Below are 13,307 nucleotides of genomic sequence, written 5' to 3'. Positions count from 1 at the left end.
ATAACACTTTGATCTGTTATAGGCATTTAGAGGATGTTAACCCATTTATGCCTAGTGGACTCTATCATCCTTCTAAATTGGATCAATATATTTCCAAAATTAGGAATGTCTAGTATATTTATTTCTATATTAAGAATATTTCTTACAGATATTCCTTTAAGCAAACAGCGCAGACCATGATGAGACGCTGCATGATGCGGCGTCTCATCTTGGTCTACGCTGTTTGCCAAGGCCTTTTTACTAGACGCTAGGCATTAATGGGTTAAGAGTACAGAAATGACACCTATAAATGTAATATTTGATGATATGTTTGTATAGTCAGTAATGAATGGATTCAAGTAAAATTTCATATAAAAATATATAAAATTCTGAGAAAATGCAAAGTACATGAGTATAACACTTTGGTTTGATTTATACAGTTAGTGCCTTTCTTGAATATGTTTGTGTTGAACATAACCCCAATAGATTGAACGGTATTTCAATAAAACTCTGTACGTTGATATAAAATACTGCTTAGTACAAGTACCACAACTCTCTCGTCAGTATTGTTGGAGTAATTGTCCTTTGATTTGTTTTTTTAAATATGCAATAAAGTGGTTCACCTGAAAGTTCAAATATAGATGGAAGGCATAAAGCAAAAGTGCAGAGTACAAGATATATAGATATCTCGTTAGGAGTTCCAGAGTTATTGCCCTTTTGTAAATTGTCTTGGGTGAATAATAACTCCATTAGTATTGAATGAACTTTAAAAAACAATATTCATTAATATAAGACATAGAGAGAACTTCAAGTGTAACGTCCGTTGTTTACTTTTTATATAGTCTAATTTTTATGTGGAGCATACCTGCTAGTATTACGAATATTAAATTAGCCTTTATATATGACTGATTGCTTTAAAAGAAAACTGAAAATGCCGTTGCGTAGACCGGAAATCTATGTTCAGTATGAGCACGGTTATTGCCCTTTATTATGTTGTCGTTCAAATATGCAAAAGTATTAACAGGAATAAAATAAAACTTAATGTATTGAAAAGGGTCATTGAATGGAAGTTCCGAGTATACAGATCATAATGCTTTTGATTGTTCTTTCGGAGTTGTTGCATTCTGTTAATTTGTATGTGCATTCCACTGTGCTTAGTTTGAAAGCCCATAAACACTAAAAATCAACTAATATTTCGTACAATATTTCACAAATAAAGTTAACACATAAAAAATCAATGTTCCTTATAGCAATAGCCGAAATTTCAATGCTAGATATATTCTGGTAACATAGATTTAACAGGATACAAATGCTCGTTTATATTTTTGTGTCACAATATATTCAAGTGAATATCCGGCTATGATATTCGAAAATTTACGAGAGAACGTGTGATTGGCTTCAGGCAGCTTCGGAAACACGACGTAGTTTTCATGAAAACGTCGTTCGTCTGTTCTTCTTATATGGGTTAACTTTATTTTACGCAATATTTTGCAAAACATTCGTTAATTGTGAGTAATTGTTACTTTAAGCTCAATACATTGAAAGGCTAAGGCTTCTTGAAACAATCTCGAATAAGTTTCCAGGAAAGAACAAGTCATTGGTATCTGTGGGTGAGATCGAAAGAAAGCTCCGACAGTGGGGATCGAACCCGTAACTACACTGTTGATCCACCACAAATGGACAAATTTACAATTTAATTAACGCATACTTGTTGCGATATAGTGCGATAAACGCTTACTTGTTCCAATCCCTTCCTGTAAACGTTTACTTGTTCATATTGTAATTAACTGGTTGGTTCCTCTATTGGAATTTACGTTCACGAAATATTTTAATATATGTTATTAAACATCCATCGTATTGCAATATATTCAATAAAATTTTATACTACCTGTTCCGATACTAATTTAACTAGGTAGTAAAAAATGTGTATTACGAGTTCAAATAACAGTTACAATAGCTCAATATACTGTAATATAAATCTACTTGTTTGCCCTTATATATATATTCTCACTACATGTATAACAAAAATGTTGATCCTCATGTCAACCAATATTACAGTTGAACTGAAAAAAAAGCAAAATATATATACGCAAACAATTTAAGGGAATAACTTGTAAGTGGTTAATTGGACAAAGTTTTTACTCATCAAAACCTTACGAAGCTCTTTTTATCAATTTACTAGCATGTCCATTTTGTGTATTATTTATCTTTAATCTTACTATATAATAAAATACATATATGTGCTTTTGTCTGTCTTAAATATACATGTGTTTTATGTGTACGAGTTTTTTTATCGAAGAACCTGATACTTTAAAGAAAACGTATATAATTTGTTAAGCACATGGGTTGCACAGTAATATGTGAACTTTATCACACTATATTTACTTTGTGTAAATCCTTTTTTTAAATATATAAGCATTTTTACTTTATGGCAAAACATCCATAGTAAAATAAATTAAATAAAATAAAATTTATATCAGATTCACAGACCACAACACTTTTTAAACGTATCGTTCTGCAAAGATTCAACGTTGCTGTTGAGTACATTGGTTACATTATCCTAAACGGAAGTGGAATTTGGGGGGTTACATGCAGTCGGTTTGCTACTAAGTACATATGATGCAGGTCCTGGTGCATAAGATTTTAAAAATGTATCTGAAATGAAGAGTTTAGGTGTCAGTTTAAAGGTACATGTGTAAGTCACAGGGCAAAAGGCCTGATTTGTGCATTTCTTTGTATGTTAGTGGTTGCCAGCCTCAATAGTAGGGCATGGTTTTTGCCTTCAAATGGCAGTGCCGGTAGCTGTCAAAACCGGGTCATATGTTCTAAGGTAATTATTTTGAGTTACACCGTATAGAATTTTTTCAAATGCAGTTTTTTTGTAAGCTTATGAAACCACCTTTCCAGTCATGTATAGTTATATATTGGCTTATCGCTCGGTCATGGTGAAATTTGAGATCAAAGATTGCGAATTCTATATATAACAAAGAAGGAAATTAATTGGGCATGTGTAACCTATTCCTCATTCTTTCAATGCGGCTTTTACAGACGTGCGAATTGTTCTTGTTGGGTTACTTCCCCTGCGTTTGCAATGCTTCCAAAAACAAGAACATGGATGCAAGTCACTCCATAGCTCGCACAAAAATAAGCTCGAAACACCTGTTATACTTTTCTGTTTGATGTATTTGATGTATTTAAGTTTTGTAACAGTATAAAATGTATGTCTTGGGATGAATGAAAAGGATTTTTAAGGACAATCTGCATATCGTATGTGCTATACCCAGAAATACATCTCCAGTGAACCTTCTTAAAAACATGTACTTCGAAGAACCGACAACAGTATGTTTCGCGATTATCAGTAAAATGAACAGAATAAAACGCAATTTCACTCGAAATTACACTTGAACGTTCTAAAAAGTATAAGAATTTCGAAGAAATAATCTTTAGTTAGTGGCCTACTTTACAATAACGGGGCATATAAGGCTATACATCATGCGAACGCTGGAAGAAATTTTGAAGAAAAAAAATAGCACCAATTATCAACTTATGAATAGGTATATGGACATGTTTTATATTTTAGGCGTTTATTGTTATGTTTGAATTTTAAATCAAGGTATACATTATATAAAACAATACATCAAAAGAGCGGCATTTCTTAAAGGTCCAGTTTTTTAAACAAACTGTGTATTATTAATATAAATGTGCAACTTTAAATAGCAGCAACCTGTTAGCGCCATAAATTACTGAAGATCAAAGCGATTTCGCCCAGAATCACCTCGAAGACAAATTAAATATTCAACACTTTTAGCACATCACTATTAAACTTTATGTGCAAACTGCAGAACAATTAAACTAACATAAACAAGCTAATCTCAATTAGTGCTTTACCAGTCAATTAAACTACAATAAACAAATTAACTAGACAGCCAGTTATGAATGCGATAATTAAGGAACCTTAATTAACTGCATAAGATAAAAGTGGCTTGCCGACAAACCAAATGTTTAAAAATAAATAAACAAAAGTTTGTTGTTGTTGGACAATATGGTACAAAAATATCCGTTGGCGAATTTTAGAGAAAAAAGTTATCAAAAAATATTCATTATACCAATTATTTCTTGTGGTCACTATCGCAACTCAGCATTATGATCTTCTAAAGGATTAACGTCCGCCGTTTGATCTGCGGGTTTTATTCTTCGCTTTAGGGCGTACTTTTTCTTTTTCAAGATCACTTCAAGTACTATGAAGCTCTATTTTACAAACAGAACTGGGCCTTCTTTATTACCATGAACCAAGTTAAAAAGTAAAAGATGAACTAAACGTCCCCTTACCACGCTAGCCGGCAGTCTTTTTCATTATTTTATCAAATTTAAAATCAAGGGGGTTTGATAAAAAAGTGCTACCCGACGTAAACTTAAATTAAAACAACGTACCAATACGTTCGGTGTATATCTTACATGACTAGATTCTTAAAAAAATCATGCATTTTAAACAATATCAAGACTTACTACGAAATTAAAGAAAAAAATCAATTTGAATGAGAGCAATAAATGAGCAGAAAATAGATGGTGTTGATGGTGTTAAAATGACAAGTTAACGATGCTGTTTGGGACATTGATCGATAAATCGATCTGGTGAAGTCACCTGCCCTTTTTATCTTGTCCCGAAACCTATCACCCGGCATTCATAGCTGGCAAATACTTGATGAAGTTGTTCAAATGCCATAACGACCAGACCGTTCAAAAAATATTATCTGGTTTATATTATACGTTTGTTACATGTCTTTGTTTCAACCCCATACGTAAACCAAATAGACAGCCTATATTATAAAAATGATTTAATTAAAAATTAGTATATATCACTTGAAATAGAAATTGAAGTAAAAAGTCAGTAAAAATATGCGACAGTAACTTAAAATGACAATTTGTGTTTGTTCGTCTGTGCTTGTTATTGTGTGAGTTTGTTCCGTCTCATTGCTTCATCATTATTATTGATGTTCAACCTCTAAAGAACTCTATCACTTTCGTTGCATAATATTTACCTTAGAAATGGTGTTTAAATTTCTATAACAAGAGGGCATGAGATTGCCTAAATGTTCTGCCTTCGCACCAGATTGTCTGGGGGTTCGTCTTTATTCACCAATTAGTATAGGCTCGCGACAAGAGGTTGAATTACGAATATAGATAAAATCACCAAATATTTTGAAGTAATCGATGGAGTTTTTTTTTCACACATTTTCAACCTTACGCTACCAAAGAGAACCCAGATCCGTGAAATGGGCGGTCCTAGGTGTACACAGTCACGCGCCGGCTACCAATCAAACGCGAGTATTGGTTTTAGTCGCGTGCTCGACACGACCCGTTGCGCAAGCGCGCAGCCCATTGGCTATCGGGAAACAATTATTCCCACCTTATTGGCCCCTCTATTGTTAGTTCTCGACTCATTGTGACATTTTATCCTTAAAGGACTCCAATTTAGCTGTGAAGCTGTATAAAAACCCCAACATCACCATTTAGGGGTACATTCAGCTTTAAGCAACGAAAACGCTCACTTGTGCCTTATTATTGCAGTTGTTTTATTATTACATCAACTTGGATTTTCATGATGCCAGTTGAATCAGAGAGTACCGTTGGATCCCCGATGGGCAGTCTACTGAGCATGAGCAGTGCCGGTACTCCCGGTACGCCGTCATCGGGACATTACCCGAATAGATGTACTTCCACCGGCGGCGAATTCTCGTCGGACTCTTTCGATTCCGATCTCGAGAACAACAGTGTGTTTGGACACGCGTTATCTTGTGTGTCGGACCTCGTTAATCCTCTTGGCGTGTCAGTGAAGCGGGAACGAAGCGACGACACGGAGGAGACGCCAAAGAAAAAGCGGTACACCAAGTCCCGAGTTCGAAACCGCGATCCCGCGTTGGTCCAGAAGTTAAAGAAAACGAGACGATCAAAGGCAAACGATAGGGAGCGAACTCGGATGCATAATCTCAACGATGCTCTTGACAGCCTGAGAAAGATCTTACCAAACTGTGGCGACGAAAACAAACTTACTAAGATCGAGACGCTGCGTTTTGCCTATAACTACATCTTCGCGCTGAAAGAGACTCTGAACATGCTGGACCGCGGCGAGTCCATTGACATCGACACTACGCTGTACTCCGCTCAGATGTCTGCCGCGCTTAAGATGCCGTCCGCTAGCCACACTCTGTCACAGCTCCAGCTGCAGCACCAGCGATACCAGCAACAACAACAACAGCATCGTCTGACGCCCAGACCCGAATCGCAGTCCCCTGTTCAGCTCTCGCCAGTAGCTTCGGAACACGCCAATCAGCATTTACATCCGCAAGCCACACCACAGACTGTCAGCGCCGTGAAATTCGAAAGTGTTACACCAACGGAGTCGTGTTCTGGCAACCAGCGAGTATACCAAGAACTGTCGCAGTGTTTCTCGACCGGAACCACCACCGTCAGCCAGATGCCCCTGTTCTCCACCATGTCTATCTCGCAGCACCGCCGGGATCTCGTGCCGTCGCCGACCAGTTCCGATTACGCGCCATACAGTCCCGCCGTTTGGAGTGGCGCAGCAACCGGATGCTCCCCGGCGTTCTCGTTTACCTATGCAATGAGCGGTGACTTTGTATCCCCGTCGGTCTCACATGGATATTTATACGCTGTGAACAGTGTGTGAGGTAGGGGAGCAGACTTCGTGATTGTGATACAAATACCTATAATATAGAGTATGCAAAATGTGCTTCAGTCATTCCAAGGACTTTTGTGTGATGTATTTTTACCATTGCTTTATTAATATTTTCACTATTTGAAGATTTTTTAATCAATAACATTTTTTTGTATCTGAACATTTCTTACTTGTAACTATTGTCTTAATTGCATTTTGACGTGCTTTCGCTCGAACAGAAAGACAATCACGCAAATAATTACACATTATGCATTAATTGGATTGATAGAAAAATCATTGCCATGCTTAAAACCAATGTGTGATTGAAAACGAAAATATACATCTAATATTCCAATAATCTTACAGATATAACTGCTAATGATTCTACAGTTCATCTTTTATTCATAACTTTGGGTACTTAATTAACTAACAAGTGACTCTAAGTTACCATTGATTGATTTTCTTTAATCACTGCCCAATGATAGAAAACTTGGGGCAGTGGGTTGCTAATTACGAGAACAATTCCAAAGAAACTTGGATACTTTTTATATTTTGCTTGTCGAATAAAGAATTTTGAAAAAAAAAATATTTTGTCCGATAGCCAAATATTCCCAATGATAATCAATTGTTTACCCTATTTTGCCGTAAAGTAAATGCTACATTTACTCCTAGCTGTTTCGAATGAAGTATTTTTATTACTACTTTAGATAATTGAAAACTACATGTCTTTAATTACTTAATGATGGATGTTTTCGACCATGATAGGACAGCAGGTGGGTTTGATGTTAGGTCTACTTGCTTCTCGCTTGGTTTTCCAAAGATGTTCGATTGATCGTAAAGTAATGTTTCTCTTGATAAGCGTTTATATTTCATCTAGATACCGCAATATTATTTCGAAAATGGGCTATAATTTCAATTACTGATAAAAGAAATAAGAAAAACTGGATTGTCACTAGTCGTTTTCGACTTTCTTTGTATTCATGTTTGTCGTTTTAATGCATTTACATATACACTGATGCAGCTACCGACGTTATGCTCATATTTATTTGTGTGCCTTTTGGATTGTATGTACATTTTGTAAAATATTTTGTAATATATTTGTTTATAAGAAGTGTACTATATTTGTCATTAAAGCTATTAAGTTTTTATACCTGAATATTAAAACATAGCCAAACTTTGTATTGTGTCGTTATACCGTATTGTTAACCGCAAAGCAAGGTGTGCAACGGATACAGAATGAGAAACAATAACATTTCGTCAACAATAATAAGAACTGCAAAATTCGACAACAATTAATAAAATCATCAATCATCAACAATCACATTTCCGTAATAAAAAGCCATGCGAGTAGTAATAATCCAATGAGCAATAGACGAGCATAAATGCAAGACTAATTTTAAAAACTTTAGAAACATAGATATGCCCCTCGCCATGCGAAAATGGGTCTTATGCTACATGCGGTAAGGAATTCTGACCAGACAGCGCATCTGTGTGTGACTTTATTACGGACGGTGTAGCTCCTGACCATACTGCGCAGGCTGGCCTGCAGTTACATTTGCTTTACATGACCTCAATACCCATTTTTGCATGACGCAGTATATATTAAAGACCCTGAACCATCACCACTATAGTATATATCGGGTTTAAGTATCATATATGTGTAGAATTATAGAAAATATAAACAACCACGAAGATCTCGACTTGGACAGACCATAACATTTGCGCCAAATTAAGCTTGTATGCCAACAATTAAGAATCTTATTTGAAATCTTTTATGGAAAAAATATACGACCGAGGAACAAATCGATGAATTTATGTATTGGTCGGTATCCATTATCAACAGAAAATTGCCCCATTCAAATCCGTCTTTTTTTATTTCAAGTAAAAGAAAAATCGCAGTCGGTGTGACGAAGAACGATAAAATTAATCATAATGATGCAGATTTAAATGGTGATGAATTGTACGTTCAGATTGACTCTCCTTTTTTGAGCTCAGTATTAGACTTACCAACCTTTATATTGACTATCACTATTTAAGCTTAGCATTAAATTAACGTCATCAGTGTGACACTGACAGCACGCGACATCACGCGCGATCGCTGTTTATATTAACTCTTCATAAGAGGTATTTTTAAAACCACAATTTAAAAACCGCCACGAGCGTAGCCAATTTGGAGTTGAAATGTTCAACAAGACTTCTAGCATGCTTAATGAAAATTACTAAAACGATAGCTGTCGCATGTACGTTTTACTTTTGCATGAATGATAAGACAATAAATACAATACAATATAATATAATAAATCTTTCATCATAACAGGAAAAATTATGCCGAATATACAGATGCAATATGAATTTTTAACATGTGTATCTAATAAGGGAGAAATACCATCGATGTAATGCCCATGTAAACCGGCTGATACTTTCCGGTCGTCATTTCGCTACGCCCTGCCTCTCGTTCAGTCATACGCGTCGAGTTGAAACTTCACTATTTTACAAGTGATCTGAGATTTACGATTAAAGACTAACATTTACCCCAATCGTAAATATATTACTTGACGTAATTGGGATACAAACCCTCACTAAATTTTTAGATCCGTGTCTTGCCGGAGAAATTTATTATCCTTTGACCCATTTTACATTACGGCCCATTGACTCCATTGAAGACTACTCACCCATCGCCGTTTAATACAGTTGACGCACAGTGAATGCGGCGATTATATAATTTCGCTATGTTTTGTATATTTTTGTATTGCTTATACATATAAGAAAGTTTGCTGCAATACATATATAAAGTACGTTATGTTGGATTTCAAACTGTGCAACAAATACCAATAGATATATAACATAAGCATTAATATTACATGCATGAAAATAATAGCACGTATCGGACAGGGTAGGTGCACAGATCTTAACATTTTGAAAATAAAATGTTTTTTATTTTAATGGCAATATGCAAAAATAAATAAGATTTGATTAGTAGGTGTCTTTTGAAAGGTTATTCCAACAAGGGACTTAATAACGTGCATAGGTTGCTGATTCAAATAAAATTGCGGTAATGTAATGTCATCCGTGAATAATTGACAGAAAGATTAATCAATAAACTGCAACATAAATAATCAAATTACTCAACTTCATCAGCACGTGAGATAACATTCTTCGAATGACAAATTTACCGTAAATTCTTTGCATTTTAAACAAAAGAAAACAAATAATCAATTTGTACACTTGTCAGCGAATGCGCGCAGTAGTTCATACGTAAATAATTTTCACGCATATGTCAGCTGCATTACGCTATCGGCCGCAAATCAAAGACGCTGTCACTTTCTGGAGGTAAGTGATACGATGTTTATGTTGTATCTAAATATTGGCGCGAAAAAGTATTTCTTAGTTATACAAATAAAAGAGTAAAATTGCAATGTATGCATAACTTTTAAAAGAATATTGACATGTTATAGATCCAAAGTTTAAATTAAAATTGATTTATGATATCGGACTCAGTATCACGAACATACATAAGTTAATAGTATGACTCAACCTTCAGAATTTTCTCATAAAGAGTTTTAATATGAATCTCAACGTGTATGCCTTTTTTGATTTGTGATAGATACACAACGAAACATTTTTATATGGCCTTTTACAGCCGTTTCGAAATTAGTTACTAGCATACCATGCTAAACTTGTCTATCTTATTGAGTTTTGATAGACATACACAACAACGTTTTGTTATTTGGTTGTTTACAACCTTACAGTATTTTCTAACCGAGTTGCATGACGGTGATCTGAATGTTTAACTATATGATAAGATGTCTCTTAAGCTTTATACTAAAGGCGAGCTGTAGATAATACTCATTTTTATTTCATGTCATCTTGCATCAAACAGTTTGGGTTTGACTCAACACTGAATTTGAGCAACATTATTTGAGTCTGCCAATAACTTAAATTCAGTATTCTTCAAAATACGGACATAATTAATACTTTAAGTAAAGTTAATGTGTTGATTATTTACGGGAGTGTGGTGGGGGCCCTTTTATAGATAAGGTTAAAGGTGTTCACCCATACGGTGCAGTGTTATCATGCCCTTTCGCACGCGGCGTCGACCTTACGTGCAACCATCAAGCGTTAACGCACGCGCGTTGGTCACGCGGTGACACGTTGTTGCGAAACACTCCATCACTATTAATCATGCCCGTAAACAAATAAAAATGATATAAAAATGCAACCGTTAATCAATTAAGTTAGTTTATCCTCGTCCGGATCTGTTTTCACGCATCCGATATTGACCACGTGGCTGTCTGTGCAAATGGGGCGAGGTTAATAACGCAGTCGGCGCGTGCCGTGTATTGGTTATTAACTCCAATTAAAACACAATTGTTTAGATTTTGGTGATAAGTATCAGACTGACAGATTGCTGTCTGTGGGCAAAGTTTCATTGAGATTCTCCGATGTTATCCCGCGAGATGTTTATTCAACTTGAAAGGATTTTAATGTTGTGCAAGGCGCCCTTATTCGTTCGGCTTGCTGTTAGGCAACTACAGCCCATGCTCAGAGGGCACGACCGCCTTAATTTAAATTTATTTGTATTAATGTATTTCCAATTTTATAGAAAATAACGTCGTTTATTTTGCTTGCTATTGTCTATGAACACATTAAACGATACAAACCGTACACACTAATATTTATTTAACGACTTAACCTAGTAATACACCCGGGGCCCGTATAAATCAACCGATTCTTATAAGTCTGAAAATAAAGAATATTCTTAAAATAAAATGTACTAAAATTACTTGAAAGTCATGTTAAGCATTGCAGTTCACACATTTAATCAATTTTACATTGTTTCGAATAATATGTTTATGATAAAAGCCCCATGTTAAGCCTGTATACATGTAAACTCTGACGTATTTCTATTGCATACAGTAATCTTTATTTTTAAGTCTAAAAATGGATTGATGAAAACGAGCACAGTATTTAATGCAATTTGGTTTAGTGGCTTTCATATAGCATACTCAAATTGATAACCATAATTTATACACCTGTTTATTTTCACCACAGCGCCGGACTTCCGCGATTAAATTGCGCTGATCGCTACGTATTAAGGCGCAAAACGGTATAATACCCGTTCACAATGCAGCTGTAAGATACCCAGGCAAACATTGACCTTAGCCCTCCCTGTGCTCACTTCTGTGGCGCATGCCAGAGAACGGTAGGGAAGTGATGGGCTCCCGTCAATATTCGAAGAAAACATTAGCAACAAAGCCATAAGTCTCTCGGCATGTTTCATTATTAATGTTATCCTCCTCGCACTCTTGGCAAGAATGGGTATATTGGTCGCATCTAAACCCAAATGGACAAATACTAGAATTTATGTTTTAAGACTACAGTACATTTGTTTATTTATTATAAGGGATCAGCCAAATTTGCAATATAAACTTTTTATTTTTAAATAAGTCCCAGTGTCTAAGTTAATCGATGACAACTGTTGTAGTTAAGATAATCTTAGTTGAATAAGATGATAATGTCGTTTGTTTGACTGACGCAATTTTCACTAGCAACAGTCCGCTTTATGGGAGCATGGTTGTCGAACGCGACGATAGGGACAAGAAAAGTAATACTTATAAAATGGTACATGTTTCAACCAACGAATATCATAACAGGGCTGTTTGTAAAACATGCATGCCCCCCATATGGGCTGTCAGTTGTAGTGGCAGCTATTCAGTGAATACGTTTTGTGTCACTGTGACCTTGACCTTTGACCTAGTGACTTGAAAATCGATAGGAGTCATCTGCCAGTCATGATCAATGTACCTATGAAGTTTCAATGAATCCTAGGCCTTATTATTCTTGAGTTATCATCAGGTAACCATTTTACTGTTCGAGTCACTGTGACCTTGACCTTGACATAGTGAACCTGAAAATCAATAGGGGTCATCTGCCAGTCATGATCAATGTACCTATGAAAGTTTCATGATCCTAGGCGTAAGCATTCTTGAGTTATCATCCGGAAACCATTTTAGATTTGCAAAAACTTAACCAAGGTGACAGTTTTGGACAAACACAATTAATGAATTACTGTGACCTTGACCTTTGACCTAATGACCTGAAAATCAATAGGGGAGTCATCTGCCCAGTCATGATCAATGTACCTATTAAGTTTCATGATCATAGGCCTAATCGTTTTTGAGTTATCATCCGGAAACCATCTGGTGGACAGACGGACGGACCGACCTACCGACGGACCGACATGAGCAAAACAATATACCCCATCTTCTTCGAAGGGGGGCATGAATATTATGCATTTGTTTGGAAATACATTATGTTTATAATACCGGTAATGCGACTTTCCAGTGTGGAACGGTTGAATCAAGTCATACTCTGAAACAGTTTAATTGAATAATTATTTCATGGTTTTCATCAATTTTTACACAATTTTTGCTTGTTACAGATGTTTCTTTTTGTGTCAGATATCAGATAAATGAATGTTCAGAATTAAGGTCACGAATGGAAAAATGAACAAACGACGCCATTTTAGCGATGCTCTGTACCACCTTCTGAATGTGTTGCAAGTGTATAATCTCTTAGATATAACCCATTGCCAAATTATATAATTATAATGTGCCGTGCTCTGTGAAGGATTTTAATGCATGTGCGTCAA

At 35.7% G+C, this 13,307-nt stretch overlaps 1 protein-coding gene across 1 annotated transcript; it reads left to right on the top strand.

Moving 5' to 3' along the window:
• Window positions 1–5,581: 5,581 nt before the first annotated feature.
• On the top strand, window positions 5,582–6,667 carry LOC127869636 (neurogenic differentiation factor 4-like). The gene has a single exon (XM_052412292.1). The coding sequence runs from the start codon at window positions 5,582–5,584 to the stop codon at window positions 6,665–6,667; it is 1,086 nt and encodes a 361-aa protein (XP_052268252.1).
• Window positions 6,668–13,307: the final 6,640 nt, after the last annotated feature.

The sequence above is a fragment of the Dreissena polymorpha genome, chromosome 2, assembly GCF_020536995.1.
Source record: "Dreissena polymorpha isolate Duluth1 chromosome 2, UMN_Dpol_1.0, whole genome shotgun sequence".
Classification (NCBI taxonomy): Eukaryota; Metazoa; Mollusca; class Bivalvia; order Myida; family Dreissenidae; genus Dreissena; species Dreissena polymorpha.
This window is presented reverse-complemented; position numbering and strand designations above follow the sequence as displayed.